Here is a 19,117-nt window from a genome sequence, read left to right as displayed (position 1 = left end):
TTTAACCAAGTTTGATGTGTAATGATAATGGATAAACTTTCAATGGATTTAGAATTAGCTACATTGGCTTACGATTTGGGGGCTTTGGCCAGTGTTCATTATTTAATGTTAATTTGCTCGACTTTCCCATATAAGTTTTAGATCACCCTAAAGTTTCCAAGAGTGTTTAAGAAAAAAGATTTGGGCTTATGCAACTTTTCTTAGTCTTAGCTGTAGGACCAGCCAAACATCAGTCAGACAAACGTAAAATTCAGTGTATTGTGAGTTATATCTCTAAACCTATACAGTGGAACATGTATATATTTCATAGTGGAACATGTTTATATATTACAGTAGAACATGTATATATTTAAATAAATTTTACGTTTAAAAATTATTTAAAATAAATGATTTTAACGTTTTAAACTTTATTTTTACTCTCTTGAGATTCCATTAAAACTTTGAACCATGTTGACCAGAGTGTTGATTGCTCTTTTATTACAAATTGCAATAATTATTACAAATTGCAATAATTATTACAAATTGCAATAACTATTACAAATTGCAATAATTATTACAAAAATACGAATTTTAAATAAATATAAAACAAATAAATCTCGGGCGCCATAAGAAAATATTATACGGTTGAAGTTGTTCAAATACAAAACTGCGTTTTAAAAACAATATTGTGCAAATAATAAATAAAAAATCTAAAATGATTACTTAGCATACCAAATAGATTTTATTGTATTGCTCACTTCCTTGCCCACAAGTTCAAATCAGCAATTATAAAAACTGCCAAATTGATTTCCCAAATTTAACCCTGCTCAGCCACAAATAGCTTTACATTAATTCAGTGAATTAAAAAATGTAAACAATTGGATGACACCCTTGGATCTTTTATTTGGGTAATTAACTTTCTTATGTGGTATTGCCACAATCAGTTAGTCACTGAACGTTAACAGCAGCAAATAAGGAATGGGTTGATAACGAAAATCCCATCGTCGTAATTGTATTACATAAACGTTTGGAAGATACAGGGAAAACCTTTTTTAATATTTCAAATTTTTTGAATAAAACATTTGTTTTAGTTTAATATGAAAAATGCGAAAATGCAACAATATAAAAAAATCATTCGCAACATGTAGTGTTTTTTTTGAACTATAAGTCTCAAACCGTGTAAACGTCAACCAAACTTCCTTTCAAGAAGATTTCAACTAATTCAGATTATAATGAAAAAAAAAAGTTAATATAGAAAGATCGCAGAAAAGTCACTGGAAGAAAGTAGACATTTTTAAAATTGTATGCTTTGTGCGAAGAGCGATTTGTTTATTAATACAAAATTTTCTAGTAAAAATTTTGCGTTTTAGTTCTCCAAATTTAACCAATAATTTACTAAAAGTATATAATAATTTTAAAGAATAAACTTATTATATTATAATTTAAGAACTGTTTGGGTTAACTGTAAAGTTTGAATAAGACTTTGTGTTGTTTTGTTTTCAGATTTGACTGTGCTGAAAATCCAAGTTAAGCGCAAAAAGTGATTCAACTAAGCTACAAGTTAAAAAAGAAAGCTCCAAAAACCTAACCTTGGACTTCATATTGATTTTACGAAAAGAACATTTTAAAGCGTTGCGACAAGAAATAAAAAAAAAATCGGGTTTCAAAAGCTCCTAAGAAGGAGTTGATGGACCTTCCAATGAATTCGTGGCACTGGTAGGCATTCCAAGGAAAACAAAGTTAAGCCGTAGATTGAAACTTACAGTAAACCAGAGTCCTGATTGGCGGCAACTACTGAAAGTCAAAAGAGATGCTGCTCAAGCTGCTGAAAGGCTAATAGATTAAGCATCTAAAAGACTTTTAAAATTTATATGTTAGCCCCCAAGTTTTATCCACACAAGATATTTGTACAAATAAGATCTGGCATTTTATTATTTTTCGAAAAATGTTCAAAGTTTTTAATTTTTTTTACGCAAACTGATTTTGTTTGTCGCAATTTTGGCCTTTTCACGCTACTCACTTTTCATGCTTGTCCAAAATTTTCATTTGGATGAAGTAAGTTTATGTTTCCGTTTGTGAAAAGTAGCTGAGTTTTGAAACCACACAAACAGATGGCTTTCCAAGGCATAACTTTCTTGCCAAATTTTTCCGCTGTAGCAGTTTTTAGCAAAACTTTATGCTTCGTTCCTTTCGGGATCTTATAAAATTTTTGGCCAGGGAGCGCCGAACAGAGGAGCTTTCACTTCTCCTTTCAAATATATTTTCTTTGCTTACAATAAACTTTTTTAAAATTACCGCTATATTATTTGTAAGAAAGATAAAATTTACTTTGAAGCAATAGAAAAAAAATAATCAAAATCAATTAAGTAGTTTAAGAAATATTTCAAAAATCCCACGGGTTATTATCATTCCGGAGAAACTTTATATGCTGTAAATTATGATATTATGTTGTGCAAATGTTCCATTTTATCTTGTAAAAATAGTATTAAAATGGATTTAGGCACTAAAAAAGCAAACAATGCAAATTGAAGCAGTACTATATAAAGTGATTATGGTGGCGATTTGCACAATATAATATAAAAATTTACAGCATACACCCTTATAAATAAATGTAGATCATAACTACCTTGCATACCTAGTTCAATAGGGCTATAAGTGCAAAAAAAAAGTAAAATCTTGAAAAACAGCGAAACAACTTTTAAAGCTAGTATAAAATTACTCAGAACCTTAAACTTTTATATTATATTACAATTAAGTTATATCATGATATAAAAATTAAGGTTGCGAGTGATTATATACCAGCTTTAAAAACAATGCTCTGAAACAACTAAATCTAAAAAAAATGCTCTGACACAACTAAATATAAAAACAATGCTCTGACACAACTAAATCTCTTAAACAAAAAAAAAAAATCTTAAAAATCTTAAACAAAAACTAACAAACCAAAGTATAATAAATTTTTTTTTTAAAAAAAAAAAAAAAAACAACTGGAAAACTTCAAGTCTTAGTATTAAAAGGAGTAATTTGATTGGTTGGTTGAAAAGTTTTGAAAGCAAAAGTTTTTAACATATTCAAGGTTCATCAACAACTGAAGTTTTTCATTTTTGTATGAACTTCAGTTGCTGATAAACCTTCCGAAAATAAGATTTTTTGTTAAAAAATACCCTGACAATAGATTTCAAATGTTAAATTAAATGGCTTGTAAACAAATAAAAACTTTTTGCTTGTAAACAAATAATAACTTGAAAAATTGCAACAAAACTTTGCGCATGTTAATTTGAAAGATAATATATTTAAAATTGTAGGTATTTGGATAATCTTGGATCAAAGCTTCATTTTTATTACCGCGTTGCAATTGAGATGCATTTTATGGTTACATATTTAATTTACTTCACAATAGATTTAAAAATGCATATAAACACCTTGCGAGAAATTTGTTTCATAGAAAAAAAAAAAAAAAAAGAAAAGACACATTATAAGTTACTGCTATATATATATATATATATATATATATATATATATATATATATATATATATATATATATATATATATATATATATATATTTAAACTTGCAAAACTGTTTGTTAAATAAATATATGCAATCAACATATTTATACTTTTGATTAAAGACTGATAAATGAATATAAAAAAATTTTCAAAAGCTAGTATGGAGGCACTAACTGAAGTTCCTTTGAAAACCCACGTGATTGTAAGGTAACTACACCAAATTACGTCAGGTTACTGTACATTAAGATGGATCGACCTTTTAATAGGAACTTTTTAAATTGTTTTTGTTTGCATTTGAATTGTGAGAAAAAGATGCCTAATAGTCTCAAAAAAACTTTTAAAAAACTTAAAACAAACCAATTAAAACTAAAACCCTTTCATAAGTGAAAATTTGCCAAAAATATTTAAAGCTGGATCTGAAAAGAAATGAAATTTGATAGAGAAGTTGAAAACAATTTTTTTAAAGAATAATGTGTTAAAACGCTGTTGGATTGCCAAAATCAAAAAACATTTAATTTAAAAATTGCTAAATATGCCTCAGTATTTATTTTTTGCAATTATGTAAAAATACAGATTGTCCTAATATTTAGCAAAGTTGATTATGTAAACGTAATGATTAGGCATGTCAATAGATAGGCTTAACTGTTTTCTGAAAGTTAACAAAATCATTTTCTTTCTTAAGTTTTCAGATAAATTTTCCTCAAGTGTTTTTTACCTTTTCATTTCCATTTTATAACTCAGTTTAAGAATAAACTCCTAGCAAATTATCCAGTAATGCAAACTCTGTGCGCCAAGGCTGACACATGTTCCGTTTTTGTTTTAACTAAATCAGTGTCGTTCATTTCGTTGGGTTTAGCATAGGATACATTGCAGGATTGATTTAATTTGTAAGCGCATGAACTACTTCATCTTCAAAGACCGTAAGATCAATCTTATAGCTGATTATAAAAATAAACATTCTCCTTACAATATCTTTAACATAGTTGTTTGATTTTTTTATTGTGACAATTTGAAGGATAAGTTAAGCAATAAAAGGCAGGAGAGCTGTGCAGAAAAGACTTTTCTCATGCTTAAATTCTATAACTACTTTGCTTATATGATATATGCAAAATAATTATAGAGCTTACATCTGATTATGAATACTTTGGCTCAATGCTCCATCAAAGCCAATCTTTATACATTATTCAAATATTTCGTCATCTTGACCGCATTCCGGCATATAAATTATTTTAAAAATTCCATTAACCACGTGATCTAATCATAGCCACCGAGAGAAATTTTGGGCCCTGAGAAGTTTTCATAAGGGGCTCTCATTATGATTAATTATATATCAGGACCAATAGAAGTGTGCTCTGATCGTTGAAAGTTAATAATGAAAATTAATTAAATCTTTTAAAAGTCAAAACTATTTAAATCTTTTAAAAACTATTTTAAAAAATTATTTGTACACACACGGGGCCCCAGGAATCTTCCCCGTCCATTCCCCCCCCCCCCCACCTCTCGGCGGCCATGGGTCTAATATGCATTGAAGGATAGTATCCACTAAATATTGTACAAGGCGGGATAAATAGTATTCTGTGTACAAGAAGAGCTTCTGTACACAATTTTCTGTACATTTGATATTGTTAATTTCCTCGGTGAATGTTCATGCTAGTTTTTTTAACTCTTTTTTTTTTGCTTCGCTCTTCTTCGCTCTATTTATCATTTACGTGGTCTTCCAGAACCAAAATGGCTACATTTACTGGTCATAAGATTTCCTTAAATTCATTAATTTAGATTTTTCTTCACTTTTAAAATAGATATAGCTAAAGTAACCTTTGCTTTACTTTAAATTGAAAATAAACTTTATATATAAGTAACCTTTACTTAGTTTGTTTTTGTATATTATCCTAATACGCTTATATTCAGGATAGGATCTAATTTTTTAATTGTTGCTATTTTTAAGATTCACCAATATGATAAAATCTTTAATATGTCGGAAACATTTTTTAATAATTTATATATATTTTTTTACTTTACACTGTTTAACATTTTTTGTTACTATTGTAACTATTTTATTACTATCACATTATGTTTCCTGTAATTATAATCTATTAGAATTTCAGTAAATGGCACTTGTGTATTACAGGAAACACTGAAGTTGTTGAATTGTATCAAATGTTTTATTTATCGATTGCGAAAACCTGATTTAAAATCGAAAATATACATTTTAACAGACTTCTAAACGATATGTAATGACAAAACCATCTTTCTTTAAACGATATTCGATAATATTAAAAGAAGTTATGCGCGTAAAAAAAATTCAAGCTTTCAACAATTTTATTTGTTTTGACATAATAAAAAAAAATAAATAAATAAAAAAGGTATAAAAACATTTTATTACACTTTTATATCTAAAATTTGTTTTTAAACGAGTTTTTACATGGTTTCATTTACATTTGTATTTCTTCAATAACCCCCTATTAGGAAATGTCATCGGGTCCCGTTCGGACCCTGTCAAGCGGGTCCCGAACCCGTTTGGGTATAAACCCGTTAAATACCCGATATCCCGATAACCCGAAACAATAATCGAACGGGTTATCGAGCACCGACGGCTAAGGAACCGAAACCGATAAATTATCGGGTACCTGTTCGGGTATTGAATTATTTTTTTTACCCAAAAACCCGAACCCGTTCGGTTTTTGGCTATATCACCGTTCGTGTCCCGAAACTTAGTAAAAGATTTTTAAAAATTGCGAAAATTGCTAAAAGTCACTAAATTTTTGCTACGATTTATTGCTTACAGTAATTTAGCATCTTTGGAAGAGTCTGTAAAATGTATGATATAAAATTTTAAAAATGTACTAAATTAAACTTACTTAATCTGGGAGTTAATTAATGAAGTATTTAACTAAAATCCATAGTTAATTAAGCAACATGAGTAAATGAAAGAAGTTAAATGACGTGAAAATATATGCAGTTTTGGTACCAAAAGTTAACTTTCAAAACAAACTATTTGCCTAAGAATTCTAAACCGAATTTTAAAAAATCATTTTCGACAAATTCTTTGTTTTCTTCAATGTCACACATGTCCATAATGTTAATTGCATCAACAGGGGCTTTCTCGATGTCATCATTCGGGTCCTCATTTGGGATTGATGAAGAGCTTTTGGTTTCTGAGCAGAATTTGAGCAACATTTTTCTCTCAAACTGAGAGTAGTTGCTCTTGATGAAGAGCATTTTTTCAGCTTTTAGAGGATCCAAACAGTTTCTACCCTTCGTGACTGTCAGGCCGCAGTGCTAAACAAGCGCTCTTAGGATGCTGAACATGCAGGAATGCTCAGGATAGAAAAGGCAGCCTTGGAAAGAATTGGATAGATGTTCCGTTTTATCACCCAGAACTACTTTGGCTTTCCCATCCATGCAGAAACTGCCTCAACATCATTTTCATAGGCAAAAAGTTCTCCTTTCAATCCAGTCGCGCTCTTCTTCTGCTTCTTTGGCTCGATAAAACTCAAAGAGAAGCTTCCATAATGTGAGTGCCGAAGGCTGTCGTCAATCTTGGAGTCTTCTTCACCACTTTTGCCAACAAAACTTGACTAGAACTCTTTGACAGTTTCTTCAGGATCCTTTGCCACGTTCCGGAGACTGAATTTTGTTTCTTTGAGCCTGGCTTTCAAGAACTTGATGTATTAGTCTGTAAAATATAAAAGAGAATTTAAAAAGTTAGACTTTCATTGGCAAAAAGACTGACTTTAAGGGCAGATAGTTAGACTTTTCTGACTTTAACCAACTTTTACTGAGTCTTTGTCCAAATATTTACATCTCTTTGCATTTTTGGAATTATTCGCTACTATTCCCTCTCATTTCTTTTAATAATTCGCAACTGCATTACTTTAGATCATTAGTAGCACTTATTTATATTAGCAACTTTTGATGTAACTTTTTACAATTGGCACGTCTAATGGTGGATTGGGAACTTACACAAGAATAGACTACAGCCAGTTACATTGCAACTTTTGACTAATAATATTTTTAAATAATTTTTCAATCACATTTTTATCAAGGGTCCAAGTAGTTAGCTACTAGGTAGACAACTTGTCTGGAATTCATCGTAACTTTAAACAATGCTTGAAGGCAAGTAGCAACCTATGTAAAATTTACAGGCACTAGACAAATAAATTGAACTAATTGCCAATTTATTACCTTATTTTTGGGCTTCGCATTCATGGGTAGGCAGGTCATCTGGATCTGAAGAAAGTGTTGGATTTTCTTTTTCACGTTCACTTCCTTCTTCGTTTTTAGTATCAACATTACCTAGACGTTTTGATGACAGAGCACTTGACTGGCTAGTCTCTGTCATCACAACGTCAAACATTTTCGGAATGTTTTTCTCTTTTACGCACGTCCGATTTTAAATTCAAAATTTTTAAATTACAACCCTTCTAACATCATTTCAAGAAAAGGAAAAGGAAACAATTCTGACACACAACGATGCTTTACGATCGCTTTTACTGCTTTTGGCTTACCTTGGATTTTTTGTAACAACCAATCAGAGTCGAGAATTTCAAATAAAGGGTGAGATAAAGTAATTTTGCTAAACGAATGGCGTGAAAAGCATAAGGAAATATGTTAAACTTTGTTTAACCGTCGATCCGTTAATGTTTATCGAATTGTCGGATTGTGCACCGAACTTGCTGAACGACTATGCTGAACGGTTCAAATTACTTACGTATCGATTTGATCCGAAAATAATGTACCGGAAAAAAATTCGTTAAAATTTTTTCGGATAATTTTTTCGGACTGCAATCCGATTCGATACTTTCGGATCGGATTACAATTCGAAAAATTTTTTTCAAATTGAAATCCGAACTGCTATTAGCTTTACGGATTTATACCGATTCAGAATAAGGAATGCTTTTGAAATAAGATTCATTTTTATTTATTTATAATATTTAAATATACAATCAACCGAAATGATTACCATGTTAAGAAATAAAAAAAGTCAAAACCACACTGACAGTTAATCATTTTCCAAATTCATTTCCTGGCCACAAAATGTCTTGAATTTTGCTGAGTTGCTCAGTGTTTTCTTTTATATATACCAACATCTCAACATCTCAACCTTTGAGATTGAAAGATTGGTTCTTCTAGAGCTGTATATATTCCCTGCTGTTGAGAAAACTCTTTCAGATGTTGATGATGCAGCAGGTATACAGAGGTTTTTTCTGGCCTTGATACAGGCCTTACACCTCGGTTTTTGGCTTGACACAGGCCTTACATTTTGCCTTGTTTTCCTCCACCTTATTGAAGAATTCTCAAATGTTAGATAGCTTAGGCATCTGAAAAGAAAAAAAAAAAAAAAAAAAGAAATAACATGAAAATGGAATAAATCGGATTATTTGAATTTTCCTTAATATTTGTCTTAACAAAAAATGATATTTTAGAAGCATGCATAAAGTTTTCAATAAAAGAACTAATTATTTGCCTTAATTGTTGAAATGAACGTAACAATTTTTCAAACTAGTTTTTATCTCTATTTTTATTTCTGTTTATATTTACATCTAAGTAGAAAAAATATAACACTATAAATTTTATCGGACCAATCCACTAATTGAAGCAAACTGCAAAGCGAATTGATTCGCAAGGGAATTAGATCCAAAAAAAAAAAAATCCGCAAAAATTCAGTTCGAAAAATTCTTAACTTTTAAATCAAAATAATATAATAATGGCTTACCGTAATAGATGTAAGTGAAGAATAATAGACTTGTTAATTTGTTGAATGAATTGTTGTAGGTTAAGATTTCCAAATTGGACCGATTGAAAATAAAAAAGAAATCCACTATTTATATGACGCGCACATAATAAAAATGTAATTTTTTTGGACCGCACCATTTAACGGTGACGCGAACGGAACGCGATTCGTATAATTCGCTTAGCGAATTAAAGTTAAATTAATTCGTAAAAATTTTTCGGATTAATAATCCGAACAGCAAAGAGAATCCGCAAATTCGCTAGTAGTTCGTAAATTAATTTTCGGATTATGGTTTGTAAAATATTTAACGATCGGACTGTTTTAATCCGCAAAATTAGTCGGATTGACCTTTTGCGGATTTTACGAACCGAATCGCCGGTACAAAAGGCCAAGTGAAAATGTAATTATTGCGATTATTACGGTTATATTCCACTTTGGTAACTTTTTTAAACATACCAATCATTTTTGAAAAAAATGGACATTTTTCACAGAATACCCGACAGAACCGTTCGGGTAATCGGGTTCGGGAACCGATAAGATCAATACCTTTCGGATACCAATTATTTAAATTACCCGAAAGATTGAGTCGGGTCGGGTATGAAAAATTTCTTCTACCCGATTTTAAAGGCGTTATCGTTTAATACCCGTTCGGGCAATTGGAGTCCGATAAAATTATTTTTAGCTTTTATCGCTGTCCGATACCCGTTCGGGTCGGGATTCGTTCGGTTCCTAACGAGACCCGGACAATCTCTACTCCCTATACCGCAGTTAACCACAGCAATCGATTTATTTTAAAATAAAAAATAAAAAGCTGAAAAAATTAAATATCTCGTTGTAACTTTGTTGAACATTTTTTTTATCTGATATTTAAACCAAAAAATGTAAATGTGTTCTATTTTATTTTTGAATAATCTTCAGATTTCAACCGAAAAATTGATTTTATTTTTTAAATGAAAAATGATTGTGATTAAGTATTATCAAAAAAGGGCACATTTACAAAAAAGTTGTGATTGTTTACTACCATTTTTTGACTGTTTTGACTGTTACGCCGATATTTATTGAGACTCTAATTTCCTAATAGTATGCTCTTAGGATTTAAATCAAAACAGAATAATCGCGCCTTTTTTTTTTTTTTTTTTTTTTTTTTTCACGTGGGACTGTCCTGAATAAACCATTAATTAACAAGTACACTGAACAATATTTCGCTTACATATAACCAAGTAATTTTTCAATATTTTCTGACTAGCTAACTTGGAGAATATTAAAAAGTGTTAAGCTGCATTATACTGCTAAGTTGAATAAATCTAAAGTGAAAACCCTCTTCAAAAGATATGGCACTCACCGCACTTTTAGCAAAAAACCTTGTTAATAATACAGCTAGAATCGCTCCAGTGAGGCTCAGGTAAAAAAAAAAAAGACGAGAGAAGTTAAATTTTCATAAACACATTTTTATATTTTAATTCGCTATTATTTAAGGTGTTTGCAGCCATATAATTCTGCAGTGTGTAATTGCTTTCCGATAAGTGTACGGAGAATTGTAAAAATATAACGAAAAAAAAGAATGACAGCTTTTTTAAAAATGTTTTTAAATAGCAAGACTTTAACAGCACATTACGAATGCCTACAAACGAAATGTTTCACAGTCCAAGGATTGAATTGGCATACTTTAAATTAGCAGATGCACCCTATACACTATTAATCTCAGGTGGTATTTCAATTGGGTAAAAGATTAAAGAAGAAAAATTATAACATAAATGAATATCTATATAATGTTTACAACTACAGTAATATAGTTTAACAAAATATATTTGATGGAAAACAGCAAAATCTAAAATAACTGTTTAAGTTATCATCTTTAACCTTTTTTTCAGAAAAAGGCTTCTTGTTTTTTATTATAACAGATTTTGATATTTAGCCAAGAACGAAGAAAACAAAAACAAAACAAAGAAAACAATAATCTCCATTCAATCATATATTGAATTGAATATCTATGGAATTGACAAATGTTTTTGCAGAATGCAACATCTTAAATGTAGCACGGAATGTTAAACTAACAAAAATATTCAATGATTTTTTTTAAACATCTTTGCTACAAATTTTTTCTTCTACATGAACCAATAATTTATTGGTATTATTTTCACTTATATACGAAAATTAATTTATTGCATAAGTAGAATCATATTTTTTTACAATTTACAGTTCATTCTGGTCTCATGTTGAGGAAGGACCTCCTGATGTAATTCTTGGAATAACTGAAGCATTTAAAAGAGACTCAAACCCTAATAGAATAAATCTTGGAGTTGGTGCATACAGAGATGAACAAGGAAAGCCATATGTCCTACCATGTGTTCGTAAGGTATAACTTTTATGCTTTCAAAAAAAATTTTATTCAAAATAATAATATAATAGATTAATAATAGTTTAATAGAGGAAATTTCTATTTTAACAACTGGATTTTAAGTAATAATATATGATAAAGGCTTTTCAAAAATGCTTATATTTATTTTGAATAAAAAAAATTAGCTTTGGTGATTTATTTATCATACATACATACATACATACATACATACATACATACATACATACATACATACATACATACATACATACATACATACATACATACATATATACATACATACATACATACATACATACATACATACATACATACATACATACATACATACATACATACATACATACATACATACATACATACATACATACATACATACATACATACATACATACATACATACATACATATATATATATATATATATATATATATATATATATATATATATATATAATCATAGTTTAAATTATGGTAAGGCATGGATGATATAAGTAACAAAATGATTATTAATAAAAATAAAATCTAAACATAATGCTTCTCAGACAATGTTCAATACATGTTGATAAAAACTTGCCTAAAATCTTTTTAAAAATTCTCATTGTTTTTATCTGTTTATTAGAAATTTGGGGTTTTGTAATGAGTTTTTTGAATACAAAAACAAAATTGCAAGTTATACTTCCATTCTATTATAAGGCAGAAGCACAAATTTTGGAAGAATTACGTGATAAAGAATATGCAGGTATTTCTGGTGTTCCTGATTTTTTGAAAGGAACTGCAAAATTGGCATTTGCTAATAAAGGTGGTGTAATAAGCGGTGGTTTGGTATGCTTTTTTTAGAAGTTAAATTTTTTTTTTAGATTTAGTTTTAACTTGTAATCTAGTAACTTTTAAGATGCTGGTTGCAGATTTAAATATTTCCCAGCATAATTTATAGAAAGGTTTTTTACACTCTAGAACACTACTGTGCAAGCTCTATCTGGTACTGGATCATTAAGAATTGGTGCTGCTTTTTTGGTAAATTGCTTTTCATTTTGGTTTTGTAATTAATTTTAATTTAACATAGTTTTTGTTATCCTTACTTTAACTTCAAATAATTTAAACATTTTAAATAGTTTTTTAATATTTCTTTAAGTTTTAAAAAGTGTATTCAAGAATTTAGTAAAATGCAATAAACAAAATTTTTTGTTTAAGTGAAAATATTTTTTCAAATTTTTATTCAGCAAAGGTTTTATGCTGGCTCTAAAGTTGTATATATTTCCACTCCATCATGGGGAAATCATTTTCCTATCTTCAAGTAAGTTTTAATATGTTGATAATAATTGCCAAAAAACTAATTAAAAAGACACTATGTGAGTTTTTTTGTGTTACAAACATTTATCTTCCTCTTTAAAAAAAGAGATTCTGGAATGGAATTTAAGAGCTATCGATATTATGACAAAAATACATGTGGTTTTGATGCTGCTGGTTGTTTCGAAGACTTAACAGTAAGTATATGTGTATTTTAATTACCTTTTTTAAGAGATTAATCAAAAAGTTTATGCAGCTTTTTTAAAAATGTATTCAGTGTAGTTAAGGTGTGTTTGTAAGGTGAGAACTAGCTGAGAAATTCCGATGATAATTTTAATTTAAAAAATTAAAAAGTTCAACAAGAGACCAAGGTTAAAGCTTGAGTAACAAATTTTTTTTTTTTTACTTATATCTGTTAAACAAACCACAAACTCCTTGTAAATAAGTCTAGTTATTTACAGAGTATATTGTAACATATTATAAATAGATATTACATATATATAAATATATTATATATGAATGTATTATACATAAATATATTATATATAAATATATTATATATATTATAAATATATATATAAATATATATTAATTATATATTATAAATATTTTAAATTTTCAGGTTATTAAGTTTAACTAAACAAGTGAAAATACCTACTTTTCTGAATTAACTATGAAAATAGAATCTGTATATAATACTTATGAATATCTACATCAATCAAATTTTTATATCCATGTATACAGAGGTATTAAGTTAAACTTAACTTGATCAAGATTGAAGACTACACAGTTAAAACCACAGATGTCCCATTTAATAAATTTTTGCATTTGTGTCCTTTTCATCATGCTACCTATTATTTCTGACAATATACAAGCCAAAAACCACCTTTATCAGGCTCTCTCTAATTGTTTAAGAATTTTTGCTGGGTACTGTAAACCTTTTACCAATAAAAATAGTATGCCTACAGATTGTTTTGCAGAAAATGACAATTATTTTAAAAACAGGTTTTATACCAGAAAAAAACAATTTTTCCAATTTTTTTTCTTCTTTACAAATTAAAAATTTGTAAAAGTTAGCACAAAGAAGAGTTGTCAAAAACAACATTTGTGTCAGATCATTAGCCAAAACCAAATATTTTTTCTTACTAACTGAAGACTCTCAGACTGGAACATTCTTAAAAGCTTCTTTATATGTTGAAGAAAAAACATCAATTTTATTGTTTTCAGACAAAAAATATTTCGTTGTTGATTCTGTCAGCAAAATGAGCCTTCCAAATTTGGTCCATATTTGGACCAAGATTGGAAGGCTCATTTTCTTCTTTGGATTGTTGCCATCTTTCCTACAAGAAGTTCTCTATGTTCAAGTTTAACTCCTTGTCATATGGCAAAGCTGAGCAAACCTGGCTTTGTTGCATATCTGACCTCACTGTTTACATGATTTGAACACCTTGATATCTCAGTGTGGACATGCTCTAAGACTTAGGCCTGTGAACACTAAGCAATAGGCTGAAATGTCATATGTCATTTGGTTAAATGGTGTAAAACCCTGTTATTTTGTGTTATATTCTTAAATTTCATTTGGTGGACAATTTTGAAAATATTCAGAAAAGTTATATAGTGATCAATTTTTGCAATGCAATCAGTATACCAAGACAGAAAAATTTCCTATCTATGAGATAAAAGGTAGGAAATTTTTAATTGTTACTAAATGATAGACTTGTTTCTTATAGAGATGATATTTTTGTTTCTCACAGAAAATGAAGTGTAGCAGTAGTGAAAAATGTAAATTCTGCCTGCAAATTCAATTTTAATGAAGACTGTTACCAAAATTATCAGTTTTTTGAATCATTACTTTAATTCCTAACATTAAAAATAAATCATTTTATAAGCAGCTCTTTTAATTTTATTCTAATACATTTTAAGCCTATTTGGAGTTAGGCAAATTAAAACTCACTCAATAATATCAAAAAGTTTATCTAAAACTTTCAACATAATAAGAGGAAGTTTTTGCAAAACTTTTTGATTTTGTTGGTAACAGTTATAAACAAATAAAAAGCTAAGTAAGCATTGTAAGGTAAAGAATCCATGTAGTTTTTAAATAAAATAAGTTAGTTTATAGACATGGTGGCCACAGTCCTGGAATCTCCTGGAATGTCCTGAAATGTCCTGGAAAATTAATTTTTTTTCAAAAATGTCCTGGAATTTTTTTTTCTAAATCAAGTCAAAAAATTACTAATAATATTAAAGTAATATAAAATTTTTTATGCAAAAAAAAAAAAAATTATATAAATGGTTTGAATTTAATTTTAAATAAGAGAGAATTATCTATGATTTATTATTTTATACATATATAATATTCTATTCTATAATTCAATCAGTATGAATAAATTTAATGTAAAGATAATTGAAAATATTCATTTAATAGGATATAAAATGTCCTGGAAAACGCAACAAAATGTCCTGGAATGTCTTGTAAATGTCCTGGAATTTAACTTTTAAAATTTTGTGGCCACCATGATAGACCATTAAGAATCATCTATTTGGGTAGTATCAGTAAATGTACATTATATGAAGTGCTTTAAGCACATTCAAGTTATGTAGAGTTTATTTATAAAAGACAAATATAATATCTACAATTTCTCATGTCTCAAGGAAAATTATGTCTCATAGCTTTTGTAATTGTCTTTTTTTAGATCCATATATGATATTTGGATTTTTTAAATCACTGGATTAGCCCTAATTTGTTCACTTTGTTTTATTTTTTGCTTTTTAAAGATAAAGTAAACACAATTTTTTGACTTATTGTTTTATTTTTTTAAATTTATTTTGTTTATTTTCAGAATATTCCTAATAAATCTATAGTGTTGCTTCATGCATGTGCTCATAACCCAACTGGTGTTGATCCAACTGTAAGTTACATTTTAAAACTATTAGTAAGATAAAAAAAAGTATTTTATAAAGGTACATCAACTACCTGAAAAGTTTATTAAATGATTCTTTCTATAGAGAGGAAGAGAAAATTTAGTGTTATAACAAAACAATAACAAATAACAAAAATTTCCTCTTATAAAGAAAATACAGTTATATTATCAAGTTAAAGTGTTGCATGATTTTTTTAATTAAATATAATTTTTATTTTTTAGCCTGAACAGTGGAAAGAATTGTCACACATATTTAAGGTAATATTCATAAGTGAAATATAAATTTTTCCTGTTAGCTTAAGGGTTACTTACATTTAACTCAACTTTTTTTTAACAGATTTTTTTTTGTCAAACTTAACAATTTTGGAGTTCTACAATATTATTTTTTGTAAATAATATTTTTATTAAGATTATATTAAGCATTTTTCTCAAAAAAATTTTAAGAAATGTTTGTTTTGTCCTTGATGTTTGAATTATCTTGAAATAAAACTGCATTTTAATGAAATAGAAATTGAATTGTCATGAAATAGTAACTGCATTTTAATGAAATAGGAACTGTATTCCAATAAAGTTGTAACTGCATTATAAAGAAGTTTTAGCTGGAATATTGTGAAAATCTAATTTTAAGTCAGTAGCCTAGAATGGAATGAATTTTTATATATCACATTTTATTTTATTCTTTTTAAATGCATGTCTAACAATGGTGAGATTCCTATAGTTAACTATGGCAACTATTTTGATAATATTAATGGCTAACAGTTTTTTACACAAAAGTGTCCACTTTAACCAAACCTTAAAAGTCACACGTGTAAAAGACATAAGAACTAAAAATTTAGGAATAAGTTTGAGTTTTAGCAATAATCTTGAAATTTTATTTGAAATATCTTAAATTTGATAAATCTGTTTCTGTCAATAAGAGGTTTTAAAAGTTGCTTAAGTCAAAGCTAGATTGCTATTTTTTCTTTTTAATTCATTAAAATAAATTTTTGAGACGTGTACTTTAGAATGAAGTATGGGAATAGTTCCAATTCTGTTTTAATTTTTTAGAAAAAGAATCACTATGCATTTTTTGATATGGCTTACCAAGGTTTTGCTAGTGGTGACATTGATCGAGATGCTTTTGCTGTGCAACTGTTTCTAGAAGAAGGTCATAAACCTTGCCTGGCTCAATCTTATGCCAAGAACATGGGTTTATATGGTTCGTTAATAATACATATTCTTAATATGCAATTAAATTATTGCTAATTAAAAACAACTATAATTCACAGGATGATAACAACAAACTTCTTTTCTTTTCACCTTTATTTAGACTACAGATCAAAAGTTTGTAATCACTTAAAAATGTTTTATTTTTGCATAAAATAATTTAATTTTTGAAGAGATTTTAAGATTAAATTGCAGATAACAACATGAATTCATTTTAAGAAACTTTTCTATTTGTCGACTGGATAGTGGCTACTAAATCACATTTTCATCAAGTAATCCTCTGTTTCTTTTTATAACTGTCTTATGCAATCTTGACATTCTTGATACCAATTTTTACAGTAATTTTAGCAAGTAATTTTTTGTAAGATTTCTTAATGCATTTTAGGAGGGTTCCAAATTATTTTTTGATGTCAGACAATGATTTTGGACATTGTAATTGTTTCCATAGCAATTGAATTGAGTTCAAATCACATTTTGTAGCAAGCCCTTGTGATCTTTTCTTACATTTTCTACTATCCTGTTGCAGGAAAAACCCTTTCCTGATGAAATGTAGCTGATAGATTTGCATCATTCTTCAGAATATCTTTATAACACTCTTTTTTTTTTCAATATACCATGGATCCTTGTAAGGCCACCTGTCTCATTTGATAAGAAACATCTTCAGACCATAATTGTTTCACTGTTGGAGCAATACACATAGCATTAGATTTCATTCTTTTTTTTTACATATATATCTTTTAATCTAAACTATTGTTTGTTTTTCATCATTAGGTTTGCCATGTAAGGGCATACAGGATCATCATAAGTAAGAAGTATATACTTTTTTTTTTTGCTGTAGAAACCGAACAAAAGCATCCTCTGATTTTGCCAAAATATTGTTGCCAAAAATTAACACATTTCAATGGCAGGAACATCTTATTGCCAAATCATTTTCCAAAAGTCACTTGTAGATGAAGTATTAGGGCCTAAAAAGTATTATAGTATGCATATGAATTATATATTTAGTATTACAATATGCATATGATTTGTTATACAGCACAATAATGGTTTTTCATAAATAGTGTTAAATAAAACTTATTTAGCTTTAATAAAATAACAATTGCCTTTAGTGTGAATAAATCACAATTTATATTTAAGTTCATACAAAAATTTGGGGTGGTTCTAAACTTTTGGTCGATAGTGCAAATCACAATAAGCAACATTTCTTTTCTCAGGTGAGAGAGTTGGTGCATTTAGTGTTGTGTGTGACTCGCCCACAGAGGCTAAGGCTGTAGAATCTCAACTAAAAATCCTCATTCGTCCTATGTACTCCAATCCTCCTATTCACGGAGCTCGGATTGTTGGGAAAATTCTCAACTCACCGGAGCTCTACAGTGAATGGTTAACCCAAGTCAAAGGAATGGCTGATCGCATTATTTCTGTTAGAAAAATGTTAAGAGAAAACCTGGCTAAAGAAGGTGTCTTTTATTTTTATTTTGTCTATAAATGTTACTGTTTATTACTATAAAAGGTGATAGGATTAAAATTATTTAAAGTACTAGAATTACTAGCTATTTATAAAACCCTTATAGTTTTTAAAAGGCTCTAGGTGATAAATGATTTTCTATTGTTAAAAGGTTCCTTACATGATTGGCAGCATATTACTAATCAAATTGGAATGTTCTGTTTCACTGGTTTAAAACCTGAACAGGTTTGCTTTTAAAATTTACTTTTTTTGTTTGTTTGCTGATTTACTATTTATAATTAATACTTTGTTAATGAAGTATTTAATGATTTGTTAAATAATAACATAATTGCTTTTTTGACTATTCCTTTTCTTTCGTCAAGGTTGAAAAATTGACAAAGAACTACTCCATCTATTTGACTAAAGATGGGCGTATATCAATGGCAGGTGTCACTGCACATAATGTTGGATATCTCGCTAAAGCAATACATGAAGTGACAAAATAAACATCAAAGTAGTAATTAGTAATTTCAACAAATGAACCATTTAAACATTTTAGGCATCATTGATAAATATTGTTTTCTTTCGCCATCTCCGTTGTAATCATCTCCCCGCTTCATTTTTATATTTAAGAAAGTATATCAAATTTCTTTTTCAATATCTCATGAAACAAA

The 19,117-nt window shown here is 28.5% G+C and overlaps 1 protein-coding gene across 1 annotated transcript; it reads left to right on the top strand.

Moving 5' to 3' along the window:
• The first annotated feature begins 10,382 nt into the window (after positions 1-10,382).
• On the top strand, positions 10,383-19,117 carry LOC145194412 (aspartate aminotransferase, mitochondrial-like). Its single transcript, XM_090068437.1, has 12 exons — positions 10,383-10,625; positions 11,423-11,579; positions 12,279-12,407; positions 12,540-12,599; positions 12,806-12,879; positions 12,982-13,069; positions 15,713-15,781; positions 16,016-16,051; positions 16,841-16,991; positions 18,214-18,456; positions 18,616-18,689; positions 18,827-19,117. The coding sequence occupies exons 1-12, from the start codon at positions 10,555-10,557 to the stop codon at positions 18,947-18,949; spliced, it is 1,275 nt and encodes a 424-aa protein (XP_089924563.1). The 5' UTR covers positions 10,383-10,554; the 3' UTR covers positions 18,950-19,117.

The sequence above is a fragment of the Hydra viridissima genome, unplaced genomic scaffold (genome assembly GCF_058129835.1).
Source record: "Hydra viridissima isolate aposymbiotic clone 2 unplaced genomic scaffold, HvirCarnegie_v1 scaffold_12, whole genome shotgun sequence".
NCBI classification, from domain to species: domain Eukaryota; kingdom Metazoa; phylum Cnidaria; class Hydrozoa; order Anthoathecata; family Hydridae; genus Hydra; species Hydra viridissima.
Note: the sequence above shows the minus strand (reverse complement) of the source record. Positions and strands in the feature narration are given on the sequence as shown.

Coding starts and splice junctions, on each gene's coding strand:
- LOC145194412 (XM_090068437.1), top strand. CDS start 10,555: ATGGCACTCACCGCACTTTTAGCAAAAAACCTTGTTAATAATACAGCT. Junction 10,626..11,422: donor ATCGCTCCAGTGAGGCTCAG/GTAAAAAAAAAA, acceptor TACAATTTACAG/TTCATTCTGGTCTCATGTTG. Junction 18,457..18,615: donor AGAAAACCTGGCTAAAGAAG/GTGTCTTTTATT, acceptor TATTGTTAAAAG/GTTCCTTACATGATTGGCAG.